General features: G+C 42.1%; 1 protein-coding gene across 3 annotated transcripts in view; it reads left to right on the top strand.

Moving 5' to 3' along the window:
- Window positions 1–22,850, top strand: part of Enox1 (ecto-NOX disulfide-thiol exchanger 1) — a 261,615-nt gene that overhangs the window by 51,876 nt on the left and 186,889 nt on the right. Inside the window, exons 2-3 of one of the 3 annotated variants that reach the window (XM_051195352.1) lie at window positions 15,343–15,486; window positions 16,434–16,568. In XM_051195352.1, the coding sequence (XP_051051309.1) occupies window positions 15,417–15,486; window positions 16,434–16,568 (205 nt within the window). In that variant the 5' untranslated portion in view covers window positions 15,343–15,416. Of the gene's footprint in view, window positions 1–15,342; window positions 15,493–16,430; window positions 16,569–22,850 lie in introns of all 3 variants that reach the window. The other 2 variants (XM_051195351.1, XM_051195350.1) reach the window with 2 other exon arrangements.

Genomic DNA, 22,850 nt, shown 5'->3' with positions numbered 1-22,850 from the left:
GGTGACCCCTTAGCACAGCAATTATTATAAATTCTGTAAATCATAAAACCTTAGCTTGTGAATTCCTAGTACCCTTATTCCTGTTTCTGTAGGTCTTGTTTACGGTTGGTGTTGAAAAGTAAATTCCAGGCCTCATTGCTGCCAGTGTAATGAGATTGCTTGTGCCAGACTGTATTGAGTACAAGAGAAAGAAATCAGATTGAAAGGGGGAGGAGTCTGATGAGGGAAGGAAAAGTAATAGTGGCCTGACTTTACTACCCAGCCCAAAATAGTCCTAGGCAGTCCTTGAGGACCACAGATTCACTTCCCATCTCTGTCTCTATATACGCAGAGATTGTATACATATCACACACCGATCTACCTATATAGAACTCCCCTGATGCCCAGGCTGTCTTGAATTAAGGTGTATCAGCCAGGCCGTCCGTGGACTGCCCATATGCCAGCACTTGCTGCAGTGAACACCCCACAAACACTTTGCAAAAGCTGTTCAACAATCATATTTGCTTGCTTCAAAGTATACCTCTGCTCTAGAAGGCACTAGCCCAGCTACAACTCTTTCAAAGCAGCTTGCAGTGGGCCTTAGGCCATCATAAGCCTTGCTGAACTCTAGATGGCCCTAACCCTTTCCACACTGTACAAACTTCCTTTGGTGGCCCAGGAGAAGGGCCGGCCTGTGGGAAATACCAGTGTAGTTCCTCCCTTTCCAAACTGACAGCCATGATGGATAAAAGCATCCTTGTCACATTCCCTTTCTTAGCCATGTATGCAGGCAGCTCAGCCTGCATTTCGAGCCAGCTAAGGGTACCCTCTTGCTGTTCCCTGGTAGGATGCATTCAACCCAATAAAAGGCCTTGCTGACTTTTGGTCTTTATTAGTAGTGTGGGCTGTGTTGATCACACAGACAACAGGAGCGAGCACCTATGAACTGGTAACAATAACAAAGTTATCGGTGGCCACCATCCAAGCAACAGCAGAGCCAACAGTGATAGCAACAGTAGGGACAAGATGGTAGCTGCAGAAGTATTCTGTGTGGCTGAGGCAGAAATGACAGAAAACAGAGGCAAAGGAGACAGGAAGAGTTTTTGAGCACCCTTAGCTGAGAAACTATAGATCTGGGTTGCCGGAACTGTTTCAGGAAGCTGTAGGGTCTTAAGGGCCAAGAGTCTCAGACATCCTAGGTCTAAAAACTCTAATGCTTGCTGCTGTTAGGCTGGGGTCCCAGCACCTGAGGCCTGTTCATAAGCTGGAAATAGCGACTTGCAGCTGATGGCTGCTAACAATTGCTACTGCTTAATATAGCTAAAAGACAAAGTTTGTAACAGCTGCCAAGTGCCAAGACCACCGATGGAGCCCAGAGCAACAAGCCTCCATCCTTACCGCCTACAGCCATGTCTCTATTGTTGAAACTCTGGAGCAGTAGGGCTCCTAACAGTTCAGCAGTTAGAACTATAAACTTCTAAGTCTGGCCATCCCATTCCCAGATCTTGGGAACTCAGTGTGGTGGTTAAACTTGATTGTCATCTTGATGGAATTTAGAATCACTGTAAAAATAAACCTCTGGGCGTATCTGCGTATCCCATTAAGTTAACTGAGGTGGGAATTCCCACCCTCAGTGTAGGCGGCAGCCTGCCATGGCTGGGATCCTAGACTGCATAAAAAGGAGAAGGTGAGCCCAGTAGCAGCATCTACTCCCTGACTGCCGCATCCGGGTGCTGTCACTATGCCTTTCCTACTACAGTAAACCGTATGCCACACTGGAAGCCAGAACTGCTTTCCTTCTGTTGCTTTTGCCAGCTATATTGTCATGAAAGGAAAAGTCTCTAATCCTCCAGTCCTGGGGTAGCATCTAGTCATCTGCTTAGGTCAGTTCATCCCGGGACCCTAACCCCTAACACCAGACAAAGTTCACTTTAGGATACAGGTCAGCCCTAGGCCAACATCATACATGTTTGGTCCTTCGGGTTTTTTGTTTTTTGTTTTGTTGTTTTTTTGGCTAAATGACAGTAATTACCCTGACATCAAGAGCAAATGTGCCCTCAAGAAAGCATGGCTTTAGTGTTCCCAGCAGCAATTTGTGCTGGTTGACCCAGATCCTCTCACTTGGTCACCTCTATGATGGCACTAGAGGGCTTGGGAGGGCTGAGGAGGGGCATGACAGAGCCAGACTTTCATTCGCCATAGAACTGTGGCCTTATTTGCCACGGAAGGCTGTCTCTTGGTTCATCACTGATGGCAGCATCTCCAGGCTCCAAATCTGGCTTCTTTTGGTTAACTGCTGGGGGGGTCATTTGCTTTGTTCTATGACCATCTTCTCTCTCTCTCTCTCTGTCTCTCTCTCTCTCTCTCTCTCTCTCTCTCTCTCTCTCTCTCTCTGTGTGTGTGTGTGTGTGTGTGTGTGTGTGTGTGTGTATGTGTGTGTGTGTGTTTCCTCTTTGGAAGAAGGAAGGCCTTTCATACACAACCCAGCAATAAGTACATTAGTAAATGTTTTTCTTTTTTCCAGAACCTACTAATGGGTTTATTGTTGTTTGTTTGTTTCAGTAGGAGGTTCCTAAGAGAATCTAGTTCACTATAGTGCAAGACTCTCCTGTCTGCTAGTAATTTTTGATGTTTTGAACTTATCCTATATTACTATAAACTCTGTGAGGGCAGAGTCTGTGTCATGCTCGGCATTCTACTATTGGTAGTTAGCACCGTGGTCTCTTGAGTGGTTATAACTTTAGAGGATGAAGTAACCTCTTATCCCAGATTATTCTGAGTGCCAACAAAACGCATAGGAGCTTAGCCTATATTTTTGTTGGAGGAAGCCTGAGTCCCATGAATCTATAACAAGTAAGATGGAGACTAGGGACTGATCCGGAGCTCTGCCATTCTTTCTAATCTAGAGGAAATGATCCAAGTCTTGGTCTTTAGAACTCTCATTTCTTCTTTTTTTAATACAACACTGTAAACATTAGCCTAATAGTTGTATTTTGTAGTTTATTTTCCCCCATGATATGCCAGGATATGAGCTGCTTATTGAAATGGCATGGCTAGCATTGTATAGTATAGTAATGGTGTTCTTTGGTAAGCATCTTTACAGAATATGGCCAGCTGGAGGTAGGGTGCAAAGATTACAGTATCCTCCTTGTGTTTTTGTTTTTGTTTTTCCAGACAGAGTTTTTCTATGTCTTTGGAGCCTGTCCTAGAACTAGCTATGTAGACCAGGCTGGCCTCAAGCTCACAGAAATCTGCCTGCGTCTGCCTCCTTACTGTTTAAACTACCTTTATTTGAACCCATTACATGTATTACCTTGAAATAAAAATTTCCGTATGAAAGGTTCCCGTCTCCCAAACATCTCTCAGATCCAAGAGGATCATGTCATTGCATTTTTATGCAAGTATCACAGCCAGAAGAAAGGACAGTACATTGCTGGTAGTTGGAAATAGAAGGTGAACTCTTGGGCATGTGTCTGAATGATGACAGTGCTCCCAACTGACATAGGGCTCTGTTAGATTACATTTTAGCAAATCTGAAAATCATGAGTTTTGTTACCTGCTGTGTGTCTTAACTTTATTTACCTTAGTTTTACCTGTTAGTGAAAATGTCCATATTGTTAAATTGATGAGTTGGATAGGTACAATCACCTGTCTCCCTTATTTTGTGTAGTAGAATACTCACCTAAATCATCACAATATTCGAGGGCTGGTGAACGTCTGGATTTGACAGCCACTGCAGTTTCCAGTTGCCGCCACTTGGTGCACTGCTCAACCACTGCTAGTCATTGGTTATTCTCTTAAGTCATTATTTTGCAAGAAACATTATCTCATAATAAGCTGTAACATTTAGAATTGCCCCAGAATGAGAATATCAGAGGACTGGAAGAACAAGCGACCTTTTTCATTAAGCCTAGAAAGGGGGAAAATGTGATAATGCCACTGGGAATTCTTTTAGAATATTTGTTTAGGTTGGTTTTAAGCCATCTAGCTGTGAAAATAAACTGTGGTAGCAGTAGCAATATACTGTAATTCCCACAAAGCACATTCAGCATAATTTCTTTTTATAAATAAATGTGATTATCGTAAGCTAACATGAAATTATATTCAGGACCCTAGGCCTGATATTTTCCTCTTGCATCTGTGTTTTCCAAGTCCATACTGGCCTGCTGTCCTCCCCTCCCCTCGTGTGTTTAGTGGTTCATGGTCACGGAACTGGATGTGGAGTGGGGGGTGGCATTTGACCTTCCACTGAGTTTGGTGAGTGGAGGGGAAGTAGAACTTTACCTCACGGGCTTCCAGTAGGCAGGAGACTGAGAGGGCCTTAAACCGTGCAGAGTTCAGCAGCTTCCCGCTCACAGGTCTCACCCCATGTCTCACCACGAGTATGAATGCCATTCACCTCTGACAATATAATTTGCCTATAGGAATTTCGGGTGAGATCTTGATAATTTTGCTTTTGAAGCTTTCCGCTTACGAGTCCCAGCTTTTCATCAAAAACCAGCTCTGATTTCTCCATAATTGTATGGACTCAGAATTCTGCAAAGTGAGAAAGCCTGCTGACAAATGGTTTTCAACAGTGATGACTTTCATCTGAATGTTAAATTTGACAAGAGCTGTCCTAATACAAAATTTATGGGTATTTAATGAAATAATTCTTTATGTTAAATAGTGCACTTTTCACTGTCTGCCAGCACAAACCATTTCCAGGTCTGCAATATTACTGTGGCTATCTTATGCCTCAAGTGCCTAACTGATAGGGCACCCACAGTTAAGGGAAGAGGCGGGGCAGAGGCAGCAGCCCCTCTCATCTACAAGACTAGACTAGTAGGGAAGCAGCCTTGAGCCAATCTTCCAAATGCCACACCCACATAGGAATTCTGTCTGCCTCCTTTTTGTTTGTTTTCCTCTACTCTCTCTTTGTTTCCGTGTATTCTTTTAATCCCTGGACAGCTGCACACATGTATATAATGAAATTGCCCCTTTTACCTTCTAGTACCCTGTCTCTTCCTCTCTCCGCCTGCTGAACTCCCCACTACACTTCCTGTTATGCCCCTTCCTGCTCGCATGTGTTTTGTGTGTGTCATCCACTGAAGTTAACGGGACTCTGTGTGAGCATGGGTGAGGAAGTCTTTCACTGAACCATGGACAACGTAACAGTGACTATACCACTGAACGAAGTCACACCCCTTCTAGCAGCCACCATTGGCTGTCAGTTGTCCCGGAAGAAGGGGTGAAACCTCAGAATGAAATGCCACTTGGCTAGATCTTGAGTAGGTCTTATGATGATTGGCTAGATCTTGTGTCAGTCTTATGCAGTTTGGTGAGTTAGGAGTCAGTCATATCCCATCCAGAAGACACCATTTTGCAGAGGTCCTGCTCAGCCTTTGCCTTTTACAATCTTTCCATCCTTCTTCCTCAGTGTTCCCCGAGTCTTAGGTGGGGAGATATAATGTAGGGAGCCACTTTCGACCAAACACCCCATGGTTGCTTATCTGTGTACTTTGAGCAGGTGTTCTGACTGCTGTCTATTCCAAAGGGAAATTCTCTGAGAAGCACACTAATTGATGGGAACACAGGAGGTTTGAAAAGGCAGTTTCCTGTTATGCCCAGTTAGCAAAATAATAGTACTAGGTTCTTCCCCGGGGCCTGAGACCTCCTCAGCTACTACAGGTTGCTGCCCGGGTTTACAGTGCCAAGCGTGACATTCTCTTGTGGAGTGGGCCTTAAATTCAATCTGAAAACAATTGATTGTCCCCAGTCAATTGCTCCAAAGGGCCTATCTTCCCAGACTGGTTTTTATTATAGCTGGTAGAGTTCACAGCTGGGTAAGACTGTTGCTAATGGACTTTTCTTCCCCAGGCAGCTTGCATTTCACCTCCCAGCACTATAAAAGCTAGCCAGCAGGGAGAAAGCTTCCAGATCAGTTTCAGGTTGATTTCTCCATGTCCTGTAACATATATGGTACCTACAGCAACAGGGTCTCATTGTCAAGTTCCACCAGGGAGCCAGAAGCAGAAGCCATAGCCTCTATTGTCTTAAGGATCTTTGTGATGATGCTGGCCAATTTTAGGAAGGTATTCCACGCTTGATTCTGGAATATTTGTTTAATAACTTGTGCCCTGGAAGGAGCATTACCCTCCTGCATAAGGTACCTCCATCAAATTTCTCTTAAAACTGTTTATTAGTTATCCTTGTCCCACCCCTCCTCTGTCCTACCTTCCCGACCCTCTTGCCACTTAAACCTCCCTCCCTGTTCTTCCCTTTCGCCTCTTCATATACAGATCACTTGGCAGTGATTAAGGGAACAGTCTGTCCTCTTAAAGGACAAATGTCTTCCCTTGTGGATTCGGAGAGGATGGGGGTGGATCAGAGAGGAAGGGAGTACATCTACAGCCTTTATGGAAGCCTAGGCAAGGTAGAAAGGGCAGTCCTGTTAGAGCTGTAGCAGCAAGGTGTGGCAGTGCCTTTCAACCCTACCCCAATGCCAGAGCCATCCCTTGAGCTTTATTCAATATGTGGCCAAGGAATGACCTTGACCTTCTGGCCCCGCTGCCTCCTGCTCTTGAATGGTGGTGGATCTGCAGGCTTCACCACCATACCAGTTTTACATGGTGCTAGGGGTCAGGGTTGAACAAAGAGTTTTGTGTATGCAAGGCAAGCACTCAGCTCCAGCTCTAGCTCCAGCTCCAGCTCCAGCTCCAGCTCCAGTCTTTCTCACTTCTGAATCATAGACACTCCCAGAGTCCAGTAGCACCTCTAGCCTCAGAAGCCTGACTGTGTTCAAGCCCCACAGGCCTTCCTTTCTCCAAGGCTCTCCATGTGAGTCTTGCTGAACACTGCCACCAGCACCAGGGGCTTATCCCATGTCCTAAGAGTGCTCCCTGCCAGACTAGAATCTTCTAGCAAATGTCCAGCATACATTTGCATCAGGCTTTGTGCCCCCATTCATTTCCCTAAGAAAGCCTGGAAGCTTTCTGTGTGGCCTATCATCGAATAAGCACTCTGCTTGATTGGGAGCTGGGAATTCCACCATCCTTACCCACTTGGGACTCACCAGGGAAAGGGTCATGGGTGGTCTTTTAGAGAACTGAAAGCTAGGTATCTGTGGGGATTTAGAGGAAAAGAAAGCTAGGCTTGTGGCCTGGGGCAGTGCATTGAAGAGGTGTGAGCTGCTGTGTCTCTAAGCCTGTGAGCCTCTTGGTTACAGGGCTAATGCTTTATTCATTGGGCTGCAATGACATCATTAAGAAGCCATTAGCTTAAAGAGTAACTAACCCATGCTTTGTGACTTTACTAAAGGAAATGTTAAGCAGGATGAGCCACTGGTTCAGGCTGGTCATGGTCTGAACTGGATTTTATTGTAGGTAGATTCCATAGACTCAAGCAGGGCTCTGCCCTGGGCTTTTTGGAAATAGATAACTCATTTAACAGGGTTTGCAGCTATTTAGGGGTCAGTTATTTACCCAGGACAATTAAAATGTTTCACTTTGTGTTTTAATTTGTTTTCCATGCATGGGTCAAGGTATAAATTAGTACATAATGAAAGCACCGAGCCACCCACATGTACAGCCTAGGCTGTACAATGATGTAGGATCCTTCTCTCCCTCCCTCCCTCCTACCCTCCCTCCATCTCTTTCTCCCTCCTCTCTTTTTGTAAGACGGTAATGATGTTTGTGGAAAATGTTTTCTGTATATCAGTTTGGCCAAGAAGTATGTGACAGATACTATCTTTTCATAGTGTACATATGTGAAAATTATTCTTTAACCTGTTTGCCTATTCCTCAGTATGAAGAATTCATCTCAAAAGTTCAATCTTGGCAGCCAAGTATCTGCCTAAAGTCTTGCTCAGAGTTTGACTCCTTTCTTTAAAGGGGTCTTTCCCTTGTCTTTCTTGCTCAATACCAGCAGCCCATGGTTTTGTTCTTTCAAATAAAGCTTTCATTTACCTACAGCTCTCTGGTTGGTTTACTCCATAGAGCCCCCCCCCCAACACACACATATGAAGTCAAAGAGGGAAGAGAGTGAAAATTGGGAAAGGCATGAACAGTGGTGGGGAGTCAGCTATGTCCTTGTTTACCTTCATAAATGTTTCTTTGGCTGACTTAGATGGCTGTGGAGAGCCAATGACCTTCTTCCAGGGGTAGTTGGCTCATTGTTTTCTAAGACTGCACATTGCTGTGGAAGTAGAGCCTGAAGCTATATTTCAGATTCAGTTCTCTTCTCCAGGCAAGGGGGCAGGTAGAGAGGGAACTTGTCCAATCCTAGAACTATTTGATGGTCAGGCATCAGCTTTGGCTATGAATGGGAATGCCCCTCAAGAACATTTTGGAGATTTCTGTGCTGGAAGAAATTGGAAGTGATGAATTTAAGGTACCATTTAATTCTGCACACTGTGGTGCTTGTGAACCAAGGCGTGTTCTGCTATAATGAGGGCTCATCAATCCAGGCTCAGGTTTACTAGTAATAGTGCTTCTTTTAATGACTCACTCACCTTTAGGGTAGAACAGTGATAATTGTTTTAATATTGCTATATTTAGAAGGTAGAAAGCAACCCAAGAGATCAGATAGTGTAGGTAGGGTGATGATTGACATCTGTCCACAAGAGGACCAGTTGAGCTATTATATTTTCCACAAATAGTGTTCAAATATAATATCACCCTTTCTAGGAAACCTGAAGTAGTCTCTGGATAGAAAGTCATGGGATTTAAAAATGTCTTCAGAGACCTAAATTTTACAGATGGCCATGAGAATATACAGGCATTTCTGTTTTTAATGGAAAGAGTAGTGCTTTTCCCTGAAGATCTCAAGATTGCTCCTTGATTACTTGTTCAATCTATTAATATGAAGTGTAGCATTTTTGAAAAGTATAATCTTCCTGAGAAAAATAATTGCACCTGTCATTTATACACACACACACACACACACACACACACACACATGCATGCACGTATGCACACACACACACACAGATCAAAAATGTTGAATAGGGTTTCTCTTGTGTCAAAAAGTAATTGGCTTTGCTCTTCTACCCTTGTTTGTTTACTTCCATGGACAAGACTCTTTGGGTCATGTTATTAGATTGTATAATTTCAAAGGAGCCCTGCCTCCTTGCCTGCCTGCCCATCTTTGCATGCCCTTCTCCTGAAGACAGACAACGTGTTGAGCGTGAGGTAATGCCTCACCCATTCTATGATCATTACTTACCTAAGATAAAAGGAAGATGATTTAGAGCTTAAAATTGGGTTCTTAACAAAGTAGAAAAATGGAGGCTATAATCACAGTCCCCATAATGGAACTTAGTGTTTGAGAACTGGCCAGATATGCTTTTCATCTTCTGTGGTCCATGCCAAATTGAAAGTCTCCTTTCCTCCAATGATTTCACCTCCTTCCTACTATACATTTATGCCTCTGTCATGCTAATGTGCTGGTTAGTGGACCTGGAGATGCAGTTATTTATAGATCTGGGCTATTTCAAACAGCAGCTGCAAGAAACCTCACAAAGGGAATGTACGGTGGTAACCCACCCTTGACCCTGCACGGGGGGAGGTTTGGGACCTGAGATCCCAGCAGATGACTTGTTGAGGGCACCAAAAGCTTGCCTTGTATTCTTTGACACATTCCTCCCAAATTATTTTTGTCTGACACTTTAAGTCCATTGTGTTCTTTAGCTTTCAAACCTCCAAGCCTTCTTGATTGAAAACTGGCATCAAACTGTTTGGTATTAATGTTCCTTTCTTTTTCTTTATTTTTTCTTTCCTTTCCTCTTCCCATGCACACAAGGATTTGAAAGTGTATAGATACATACTGTTTATGTGGAGGGGATGAGGGGGTGATCTGTGTTCTTGCTGGGTATTGACAAGTTCACTTGGTTATCCTAAGTTTAGTGTTGACAGTTACTAGCAGTGAAGGCTAGATTGGCTGTGTCCAGACTTAGATCTACCCTCCAGGTAAGGATTTGGGTAGAGGGGAGCTGAGTCTGTGAAGTGAGAAGTGCTGGTACATGGAAGGCACAGAGTGATGATTATGTAACTCCCTTGTCTTTTTACCTTAAAGAGAAAACTGAAGAAGAATGTGTAGAATAGAGATGGCATCGCTTCTCAGAATATACTATGATGGGAATGTCTAATGTGACAGTTTTGAAAAGCCCACAGTGATTTTATAACTGTACGGGGGGGGGGGTGTTAAAGAAGAGTGTTTGATTCTGTGGATTTGAAAGCTTTGTCCTCCCTGTGCTCACCTCTGTACGGCAACAGCCTCTGCCTTCTCCTCATTTGAAGAAGGATCCTCTTTGTTTAATAGAGTATTACTACTTAGTCAGGGTGGGGGAACTGGAAAGCTGGCTAAGTGGTTAAGAGCACTTGGTGCTCTTGTTCAAGACCCTGGTTTGGCTCCCATTACCTACATGATCACTCACAACAAACCACCCATAGCTCCAGTTCCAGGGACTGTGGCACTGCCTTTTGACCCTGCAGGCAGCAGGCATGCACATGGTACACATACATACATACATGCATACATACCAGGCAAACACTCATACACATACAATAAATAAGTGCTTAATAAATCTCCCCATTTATTTGTTCTGCCTAAAACTGTCCATCAAAAACTTAGTTTTCTTCTTTGCCACTAATTAGCAGATAGTGATCATTAATAAGTAGTCAGAATCCTGTATATTTACCAGGCTTAAAACCTTCATAATATTTTTTTTCATCTAGGATCTTAGGTTATCTCTTATCATCCGTCTCTTCATTACCACCTTTAAGCTATTTCAAAGTATTCCCAATGCTCAAAAGAATTAAAAAGCAATATAAAGTTTGCTGATATTTCTGCACAATGTACTGCGTTCGCTAGCTTTAGGGCGGGCAAACACGAGTTGTCTTAATCATCTTGAGATTAGACTTGTTTAGACAGTGGTGCTAGGCCAGCATGCTGTGGAAGCATAGATGAGAGCCCATTCTCCTGTCTTCTTCCACAAGAATGCCAAAGGCATCCTCCTTCAGGTTCATTGTGATTTACATTGTATCCTTTCCTGTGAACCACTGATATTCTGTGGCTTGATATAGTGATTTATCTCTATATTGGTCGCCAACATTTGCTAATTCTCGAAAAGTGTCAGCTTTTGTGTGTTCTTACCATGTTTTTGGTTAGCTTTTTTGTTTGTTTTATTGGTTGATTTGGTTTGGTTTCATTTGGTTGGGTTTGGTTTTATGAGTCAGGATTTCTCTGTAGCTTTGGAGCCTGTCCTAGAACTCACTATGTAGACCAGGCTGGCCTTGAGCCACCTGCCTCTGCCTCCTGCGTGCTGGGAATAAAGGCGTGTGCCACCAAAACCCGGCAGTTTTTTGTTTTTTAAGTGTTTACAATTACAACTGTGTTTATGTTCCTTGTTTTCCTATTTATATATATATATATTTATTTATTTATTTATTCATTTGCATGTGTATGGGTGTCTGTCTGCATGTATGAATGTCTGTGTACCACATGTGTGTAGTGCCCATGGAAGCCAGAAGAGGGCAATGATTAACTGGGACTGGAGTTACAGATAGTTGTAAGATGCCATGTGGGCTTATAAGAATCAAACCTGGGTCCTCTGGAAGAGGGAAGAGTAGCCAGTGCTTGTAACCACTGAGCCATCTCTACATCTCTCTACCACTCCCTTCTTCCCCTTTTAAACTATATTTTGAAGAGCAGTTTATTTTGTACCCAAATTTGCAGATTCTTCTCATCTCCCAAGCAGTGAACACTCAGAAAGAAGATGACTTGTATGCCTTAGAAAACAATGGAAAATCACTCTGCAGAGCTTGTCTTTGTGGTCTGTGTTTGTGCAAAGAATTTTACAAACCAAATGTAAAACACACAGCTTTCTAGTTGTTCCTTAATGGAAATGTTCCTTGGTGCACTGGTAGGAGGCAAAACACCTCCTGTATCATCATAGACAGTTGCTTTAAAAGTATGACATTAACAAAACCATAGCTTATGTCTAATTTATGATATCCCCTCATTTTCATCTGTGAAATGTCTCTCTAAACAACGAAGTGGTCAGCAGGTATTCTCCTGCCGAACACCAATCCTAGATATATCCTTAGTGATAGAAAAACATGAACTTGGCATGAAAACACAGCTTTTCACTGCACACACAAACGATAGCTAATAAAGAGTTCCTAACAAATGAGACCGGCTATCACATGGCATAAGTTTGCTTTGATCTCATCTCATTTAAAGACATTAATAAAACCGATCCTCTCATTACATTGTTTTTTCTTCCAGGTGGAAGCACCCCCATGCTCCTCCTGTAGGTTTGATGAGATTTAAGATATTTTTGCTCAGTTGATCTAATCCAGTGAAGTACTGAGCAAAAATATATCTTGTTAAACCTTTGGGAAATTAGGTGTGAGATTTTGGCTTTCAGTGTATTTCACTAAAGAACAGGTTGGAGGTCCATTACTCCTAGACAGAGCTCTCTTGTTATCCTTGACACTCTGTACATCTGATTGCTTTATAATAATAATCCCTCAGTAAAACCTGTAAGCAGAAACCACCAATTTCATAATTTGTCAGGAAGCTCTTAAAAGCTTTTGTATTTGCATAGAAAGGAAAAGCTGGAGAGGGAAAAAAATCACCCATTTTTTAGATGATGTTATTTTAAAAAGGAATTGTAGGGAAGGAAACAGCCTGCTACAGTTTAGGTGTGGAGCAAAAAACTAGGGCAACACTTACTTTTAGAAATATCAAGTGTTATTCACTGTTTTATAATTAATTACATAATTATACACCAGAACACAGAGATCCCAGGATACCGTAATAGAAACACTGCACTTCCAAATAAAATAACAATAATTATCACCTACTATATTCAAAGTACTTTATTAGCTGTAAATCTTAACTCCCTATTCTGTGTGTAAATAAACATCATTAAGAATATTAATCTTTCCTATATTTTAGAAACAAGAAAATTAAGGCAGGGAAGTTGGTTTGACTGATCAGTTAAGCATCATGGCCTTGAAAGGTTGAAACAGTGTTAACAAAGTACAAAAGTCACTCTTGCATTCATTCATATATTACCGGGTAGTAATTAATACTTACAGTATTACCCTTTGTTCAAATTCATGTGATCAAATAAGCTTAAAATTTTACAAACCTATCCTGTCAGTCTTGAGACCTGGTGGAAATAAACTTATTTCAGAGACACCATCTTAGGTACCTAATAGCCACATGAAGCTGTAATTAAAACCATTGGGTTAGGAAACTGGAGAGCTATAATAAATTGAAAGGCAGGCACAGAGTTCAAGAAAGGGATAAATGAAAGTTACCAACCACATGCTGCTAAGAAAGCAATCTTTGTGAAATAGCAGCAGGTTGTTACGGTAGCTGGGAGAGACATATAGATAGAGGCCTTGGGTCCCCAGGGTCTCTGATGCTCCTGTACACAGCCGTAACCACCACAGTGAGAATTACCACTGGAGCAGACAGTGTGGAGCCAAGACAAGCTAATGCCATCCCTGTGATACTGTAAAAAAAAAAAAAGTCAAGGTTAAGCATCACCAGAGAGGCACAAGCCATAAAGCCGACAAAGTACAGAGATATTCTCTGATAGAGTGTTCCAGAACTGCAAACTCATTAGACTGGGGGGGGGGGACTGTGATTGATGTCCATTTGTGGAGATCTGAGCTGGAGGAAGGGAGCCAGCTACACTTCATTTATGGAGCCAAGTAAGACAAATAGTGACCTTGTGGTGATCCGAGGCTGCTCCACTACAGGGCTGCTGAAGAGAAGGATGAGACATGCTCATCTGACTCTGCCTTGGTGCCCTGCAATGGTTAGAGCAGAGAGAAAAGTACTCTAAGACTTCACCATAGTGCGGATGAGTAGACAGCTGCAGGGCATCCACTCAGGCTTGCTATGTGTTTGCTGAACTTGGTTTATATGGAAAGAATCCATCTTGTGGCATTCATTTCCTGTGGTAATTGGTGTACAATACATCAGCACATTCTAGATTCATTTGGTAGTAGTGCTTAAGAGAAAGTCTTGAACATATGTGTTCTGAATACAGTTTGTTCTGTATCACTTCTAGGTGATAAGTAACTGGAAGGAAAATGCCCCAGCATCTCATTTGCCCTTCTTAGTGACAGAGATTTGTTGAACTCCCAAAACCACGTGCTCGTTGTGCACCTATTCTTGAGATACTGAGACCTGAGCTTGCATTTCAGTTGAACATTGGGTAGGGAACGTTCTAGCAATATCTTACTTATTAGGGAGTGGGACCTAAGAATCAAAGATCATGACTTGAGGTACTCAAGCTTCACACCATCCTCAAAAACTAGAATGTCTAAAAGTATGAATAGAAATGTGACTCCAGGAAAAAAGTAAATTTACACCTAAACAAAAATATTTAACTCAAGTTGGCATCTCAAACTCTTTGTTTGGGTCTCTCATCTGGGTTCACAACTGACAAAGGTACACTTAAACTGTGGATGTGTACATAGTTGGCTTTTGCATTTGTAAGGGTGGAGAAAGGGCATTAAAATCCTATAATTAATGTCACAGAGAGGCCCTTTGTAGCCTTACTGTATGTTGAAATGTTGTTTATATTTATTTATTAGGAAAACACCGAATATAACAAAATACATATCTTTCTATAAAAATACTCGTCTCTATACAGACATGCATGCATATACACACATACATATACATATTATATGCCAGGTAATTCTCAGGAAAATTTGGACCGAACAAATTTGGGCCAGTGAAATTCATCAATTTATAGAACTGAAAAACAAACATTCTATCTCTGCTGCTGCAGCTTTGTAGATTCCTTCCTAGGACAGGCCCTGCCATCCCTACCACCCCCCCCTTGCCTCTTCTGAATATTGTATGCTCTTTCGGCAGCCTTACAGGACAAAAAAGTTCTTGCTGTTTTTATTCTTCCTCCCTACTTTTTGTCCTCTTTGAATACATTTCACAGATGACCGTCTTCCAAAATAACAACATCAATTAATTTTTCTTAACTTGAAAGGAAATCATGTTCGCCCTAGTCTGCCCTGGCTATTGGTGTGCAGTGTGTGGAAGAGGCTGTGCTGGCACTGATAAGGCCCATAGGCAAAGAGACTGCAGCAGGAGAGTAAACCGTAACACACTCAGACGCCAGCCGTGGGCCAGGTGAGGTGATAAGTTGATCCATACAATCTCCGGAGCGAGGAGACACTGTGCTCCAGCACTGCCGGCCTGGCAGCATGCACCTTGGGTTCTGTGCTCTGCTGCTGGAACTGGTTCTTTGTGCTTCCTTCCGTGTTTAAGTAGGTCACAGCCTGTTAACTCGTCACCACAAATGCCCCCTCCTCACCACAATCCTCTCCTCTTTTTCAGAGTCCAATGCTCTCCGAGGGGACCCTCCACTCAGCTGTCAAAGCACCCCGGAGCCCCATGGTGCTTGTAAGTCAATGGTAGATGCAGCTGTGTTCCAGAGCATTGCCCCGTGTCCTCAGGAGCTCCCTCAGATGATGGCAGCAGGTAAAGGTTGGTGGCCAGTGTGAGACACAAATGAGATCTTTTGCATTTATTTTTACTGGAAAAGCATGATCAACCATGAAATCAGTGTTGAATCAGGGGCCAAGCCTGGAGACAGGAAGAGGCTATGAAACTCAAGAAAAGCAAAAAAGAAAGTGAAAAATCAGATTTAATATGATTTTCTTGTTTCTGTTTCATTCCTGCTATTTGTTTTCTAATTTTATTTAATAATTCTAAAGAGAGGCCCTGAATTTGAAATAGAACAAGAGGGGGTTATGGGAGGGTTTGGAGGTCGGGCAGGAAAGGGAAAAATTATATAATTGTATTATAATCTTTAGAAAATAAAATAATAAGAAAGGAGTACTCTGAAAGAGTCATTTCACATAGACATGTGCAATTCCTTAGAGGAGATATGCTTCAGTGATAACCTTACCAATCCACCAGGACCCATTATAGTCCTTGTTTTCTTGTTGGGTGGTTAGACAGGATGCCTGGACCGGTGTAACCCTCAGAAACAGGCACATTTATCTATCTTGCTCTGCTAAGCAGTGACTTCCCACTGCTTCCTTCTAGACCCAGTCTCTTAACAAGTGTTGCCTCACCAAGAGGAGGAAACTTATCCCTCATGTTTTCCCAGAGGTGCCTCTTTCATGGCATGCTGCAGACAATACAGATCCCATGTCATTATGTTTCTCTCTAGAAAGTTCCATGAATGCACCTCTTTATGCTCCCATCTTTTTGCTCCCATCCTGATACTTTTACATCCGGAGAAATTATCGGGGCAGTATAGATCACAGTGGGTTTTTTTTGTTTGTTTGTTTGGTTGGTTGGTTTGTTTTTGTTTGGTTTTTTTATGTCTTGGCAGTGTACTAAATGAGCCTCATATCTTTAGAAACATAGTCTTTAGAAACTTAGTCAACACTAAGCTGAGTTCGTTTCTCCTGCAGCAGCTGATGGTTTGGGGAGTATAGCCCTAGACACCACCCAGCTCAACATGTCCGTCACCGATCCCACAGCGTGGGCCACAGCTATGAATAACCTGGGCATGGTTCCCGTGGGGTTGCCTGGCCAGCAGCTCGTGTCTGGTAAGCTTTCTCCTGGTTTCAAAGATGCTTTGCGGCATTGCCAAATACTATGGGTGACAGGTGTTCAGTGGTAATCTCTCTACATGCCAGTGTTGAACGTGGCTTTTGATTCTTGACTGAGGCACATCTAGCTGTTTGCACCAGAGATTGTTTTGCTCTGCACATTGCTCTTTGCAGTCGAAGCAACCGTCACCCTCACCGCTGTTGGTACACACCAAATCTTTTCCCCACAGCCTTGCAGCGGCAATCACACTCTCAAATTGGTAGATGAGGTGGCTGATAGCTTCTTTCCTGTTGGTGAAACTTACTCTCGTGCATCACTCAGTTTGATCACCATCTCCTTTGTGATAGCTGGGAAGACACATGTTTGGGTGCCGCTTTTGCTCATGTTCCCATGTTTCAAATGTGGAAGTAGAAAATGAGTGTTGAGAGCCACCGTTCCAGCATTGAAGCAACACATGTCGAAACTCAGCGCAATGAACACCAAGTTCAGACTTTGCTGCCTGCCACACTCTGAAATAGTAATTCCGAGCAATCAATAGATGGCATGTTTAGAAAGGTCATTTAAGTCAAAGGTCATTTAAGGGTTTTACTTGGTTAATGCAACATGTGTTTCATGAGGGTTTTATGTGTGCTTTGTAAAACAGGCTTTGAAAAATTATATATATATATATATATATATGTATATGTACATATACATATATATATACACACACATATATACATAAAAATATATGTATGTATATTTGTAGATATCAGCAAAAGTACGTGTATGTAAATATAAATTCATATATGTTGAAACAGAAAAAAATTGACTGCTAGAACTAGAAAGCTGATGTGTAGGGTCGAGTGTACAGTGGTGGGTGGCAGTTTGCTGGTCAGCCCCTGGGACTCTGAAGGAAAGGGTTCTCAGATGACAAATGAGCTTTGAATGCAGAGCCATTGGGACTTGCATGTACACCCACACACTCAACAAATACTCACTAAGGCTCTACTGGGTGTAGAGTCCTCAACAGTCAGCAAATGGGCTAGTCCCCGCCCTCTTGGGATGTGCATCGGTGGGATGACCACCAGTTACTGCACTGAAGAATGTGTTCAAACAGCAGAATAATTGCTTTGACCACGGAGCCCAGAGAAGGTGGATGGTGTGCACTAAGTTTAAGTTTACCCACAAGGCTAGGTTACAACTGTCCTTCCTTCATCCCTTTGTCCCTCTATCCCTTTCTCTCTCCCTTCCTTATCCACTCTGCCTTTCCTCCCTCCCCTTCTCTTCTGTCAATGATGTTCATAAACAAAGAACTAAATTATCTATATTAAATGATAAGTATGTACATATGTGTATGGATGGTTTCTTGTTAACATGTTTGACTTATTTTATATGTATCAGTAATTTCCCTGCATGTAAGGCTGTGTACTACACGTATGTCTGATGCTCATAGAGGCCAGAAGAGGGGATTGGATCCCCTGGAACTGTAGTCATAAGCAGTTGAAATGGGTGTGAGTTCTATGGCTGAACTCTGAGGAGGAAGCTCAGGTCCTTTGGAAGAGCAACCAGTGTTTTTAACCAGGGGACACCTCTCCATCCCCATGGTTTCCTTTTAGCACAGCAAAATGGAGCAGGAGAGGTAGGAGACAGAAAAACCAGGAGACAAGAGAAACTAAAAGAAAGAAAGAACCTGGATAGTAGCCAGTTGAGATGGTACACACCTAGAATCCCAGCACTGGGGAGGCTGAGGCATGGGGAATAGGAGTTTCTGGCCATCTTGCTAGAGAAATCACGCCTTCAAAAAATGCTAAGGAATTACTATAATTGACAGCTGTTATGCTGTGTGGGTGGGTGTGCACACATAAAGGGCATTGTCTATGAGTTGAAATGAGTTTATCCAGGCCCTTTTCTCAAAAGCTCATCCAGGCAGATACTTCCTTTTGATAACATGAGAGTAAAGATTTGTATTTCCCCACTTACTTTTCCCAGCTGCCTAATTGAAATATTCATGCAATAAAAATTATTTCACTCTCATCTCAGCGCCCATTTCTCTCAGAAAATGTGTGACTTCTAGAGTAAGCCCTCACCTCAGTAATTCATTATTTTTTCCTCACGATTTTGAATCTTCTGACAGTTTAACCATGACCAATTTATGATTTTCCTAGCAACCTACCATGAAAAGAATTACAGCCCTACTCGTTATAGAAGATTTACCGTATCTGCCCCGAATTGCGTTCTCTATCTCCTGTATTAGCCAGACAGCCTAAACTGGTTTTGAGCCTTTCAGAGTGTCTCCCTGTTTTTCTTCCTCCCTTCTGTATCCTGAGAATGTTAGCTGCACGTGGCTGTGATCTCAGGACCAGGTAACTCAGTTGATGCAGCATCCTGTCCGGTTCTCTTGAGATTGGCTGGGCTTTGTGCATTTTCCTTGTTTTTTTTTTTTTTTTTTTTTTGTTTTTTTTTTTTTTGTTTTTTTGTTTTTTGTTTTGTTTTGTTTTGTTTTGTTTTTCTTTGTTTGTTTGTTTCCCTATGAAGTGTTTCAGTCACTGTGGATATGGAATTTTTTTCTAATGTGTTTTGTGAACGTACTGCCTTCCACTTTTACCCATTGTGTGCTTTCATCTTAAGGAGGTAAATCATCCATCAGGTCAGTACCACACTAAGTGTTGCATCCATTTCTACTCTTTTGTTCTGAGTGAGTTTCTTTGGAGCATTGGGAACCTTTTCTGTAGTGTGACCATGCCTGTTAGGACCTGTCCCAAACACTTAGACGTTGTAGCTTAAGCAAAATGTGTGCCTTTGTATAATGAGTACTTGCTGAATGCTGGCTTTTGTCCTGCTTTTTCCTTTTTAAAACTTTTTGACAGTTCCACACATGTAATCGTGAATTTTAGTTATTTCCACCCCTCATTCCCCTCCCTCTTTCTCTGTAACCCTTTTCTTCTAACAATCTCTCTCCTACTCTCGTATCTTTCTGTGTGTGACCCAGTGGGCTTGAGTTTTTTCCTAAGTGTGGGTTAGGTTATGTACAGGAACACAAGCAATGTTTAAGTGGCTACACCGTTGAAGAAAATGACTCTTCTACCCCCCCCCCAACCCCCAACACATAATCATTGACTTCCTTGAGACCCATGGGAAGGGGTGGAGCTTCATGAGCCACACCTCCATGGCAACATGTTGACAGACCCAGCCTGTGTGCAGGTCTTATGCAGTCACTGCTGCTGCGGTGGGTTCATGAATGGTCTCATGGTTAACAACTACTGTGGTATGTTCATGAATGGAATGCTCAGGATCTTACTCTTGATTAAGTCCATGGCATTTTTCCTGAGTTTTTAAGGAGGTGACACAGATGTCACATTTAGGGCCGATCACTCCACCATGGCTTATTCTTGGACTTTGGAGACAGTTACGAAATTTTATTAACTATGTCACACACTACATCAATAAAAGTTTTCTGCTGAAGGCCAAGAACGGCACTACTTTAAAGTTGTAAACATGAGCATCTAGAAGGCTGTTTGAGGGAGCTGGAAAGGTGGCTTAGCAGTTAAGAGCACTGGCTGCTCTTAGAGAGGATCTGGGTTTGGTTCCCAGGACCAGCATGGTGACTCATAAACATCTGTAACTCCAGTTCCCAGGGACTTGACTCCCTCTTCTAGTTTTGGTGGGCACCAGGCATGCACACTATACACATACATACATGCAGGAAACACACACACACACACACACACACACACACATATATATATATATATATATATATATATATATAGAGAGAGAGAGAGAGAGAGAGAGAGATTGCAAATAATAAAAGAAAGCAGTCTGCTATCACGGCCAGCTAGCAAACATCAGTATTAGCTTCCTTCCCTACTGGAGCCTATGACCTCCGCAGCCAGGGTTTCACTCCTGTGTATCCCTTTTTCCTTAATTTTTTTGTTTTGGAAAAAAATATCACTGTGGGCATTTTAAAGCACAGACATCAATTAAAATAATTTTTCTTGGTTGGTTCTTATATGTAGAACTAGTAAATCAAAGAAGGGAATATTTTCAAGTTTCTTCTTGTACACTAGGCAATTAATTTCCCTAATACTTAATTATATTCAATTTGCTAATTTTATTTGTAAATCTGACACACTATTGCTTCACTTTGTATTTTTTCCAAGTTCCAGATTTTGTAAGACAATTCCCCTAAAAGTCCATGCCTTGCAGGCTTGGACTCTAGAGAATGGCCTTACTGGGAGGTGAAGGAGCCTTTAGGAGGTGGGGCCCAGTGGGAGGAAGTTAGGTCTTGGAGATACGTCCTTAGACCGGATGTTGGAATCCAAGTCCTGGCATTTCTCTTTGCTCTAATTTGTGCTTGCACCACAACTTCAGCTTTGCAAGTCAATGGGACCAGCAACTGTGGACTGATACCCCTGAAACCATGAGCCAACAAAACCTTTTCTCCTTTCCAGTTGAATTTCCTCAAACATTTTATCACAGTGCCAGAAATCTGGCAAGCACACTATGCTTGTGCCTTTCCCCTTTTATTTATTTATTTTCTTATGTTTTATATTTATAAAAAGTTTACTCTCATTATGAACTCATTTTACCAAATGTGGTCATGGGTTATTTTTAATTGGTTTATGTTTACTTACTTTTTAAAACAAACTTGCTAGGCATTGGTGGCACACGCCTTTAATTCCAGCACTTGGGAGGCAGAGGCAGGCGGATCTCTGTGAATTCGAGGCCAGCCTGGTCTACTGCTGGAGTTCTAGGACAGGCTCCAAAGCAATACAGAGAAACCCTGTCTCGAAAAAACAACAACAAAAATCTGTTTTGACTCTCTGACTTCATACTTCCTAAAATATTTATCTAGCATCATTTTTCTTCTTAATATTAATTCCTTTAAGAAGTGTTTCCTTTTTGAATTCTTCATTCTATTTCTAAGTACAGATAGCTTACATATTCTTGCAGTTGCATGTGTATTTCCACTTTTGTACTGTCTCATTGACTCTTCTATCTTTTATCAGAAATCAGATTTCTATAACTCCTCTTAATTTCAAAAAATCTACTGTATGTTAGTGATCTATTTTTATTCTAGCACCTTATTGGTCAATTTGTACAGTTCTGTAATATGTTTATGGGAAGCTCAGTCATCCCTTTTTACTGTACTTCATATATAGAACTATTTGTTCCTTCTCTGCATAACCGGCGTGCCATAGGAGGCTCAGTATCCACAGTGGCCACCTCTGAGTTCTTAGTTTGAGTATAGAACGCTACAGACCATCCTTAATGTTTCAGAAGATTATTTAGTGTAGCATCCCTTCCCAGAAAACCTCCCTGCCATATCTCTGACAGGATTACAGAGAGGCTCGTTTTATGAGTGCTTGGCTTTCTCCCAAGGTTTCTGCTATTTCTAAATGACCAAGTACTCTTCCCGTATTTGTTAAAATTAAACAGACACTAAATCCTGTTCCTCAGTGCTTCTTCAGTTTATTGAGATTAAAATTATCAGCAAAGAAAAGTACACATTTTTCATATCCTTTGATTTTATCAAAAGGATTTCCCAAGAAATTGCATCACTTATTACCATCATGTAGTACTTTTCTGATGTGCCGTCCTACACTGGCATAAATGTGCCTCTGCCATTTATCATCATGCATCTGCTCCCACTTTCAGAAATGCCCATTCACCTTCCTGTGCAGTTCTGTGTGAGATCATTGCAATAGACTTGTTGTCTGTGTTGAAAATAGAGCATTATATTGTTATGCATCTGCCCTACATCCTCTGCTACAAGGGGTTGCTGCTTTCTTCTACTTACTGTTTCATGTTTGTTTTATCCCCAAAATGGCTTTGAGGGTTTGTGATTGTTGTTGTTGCCATTCATTTGTTTTTATAATTTATTTATTCATTTTTTATTTTGCATGTCGATCCCAGTTCCCCCTCCCTCCCTCTGACCCTCTCTGTCCCCTCACATGCACCCTGATCACCCTCCCCTCCCATCCCCCCACCCCAATTCCACATGTAGGGCAATGTCATCCAGGTGAGGTCATGTAGATCTGACAAGTCATTTGAAGTAGGGACTAGGACTTCTCTCCTGTCTCTAGGTTAAGGCAGTAACCCCCCATGGGGGATGTGTCAACAAGGTCCTTTTGTTTTATTATCAGTATTCTACACATTGTTAGACAGTGTCTTCTAAATTGGTTTGTTGGAAGATCTGTGTCCCACATTTGTCATTAGGTAGGGTGAATGTTGCATTGGTATGTAGATGGCCTGACAACCATGACCACCTCTGTTAAACACAGGTAAATTACTTT

This window comes from Phodopus roborovskii, unplaced genomic scaffold (assembly GCF_943737965.1).
Source record: "Phodopus roborovskii unplaced genomic scaffold, PHOROB, whole genome shotgun sequence".
Lineage (NCBI taxonomy): Eukaryota > Metazoa > Chordata > Mammalia > Rodentia > Cricetidae > Phodopus > Phodopus roborovskii.
Note: the sequence above shows the minus strand (reverse complement) of the source record. Positions and strands in the feature narration are given on the sequence as shown.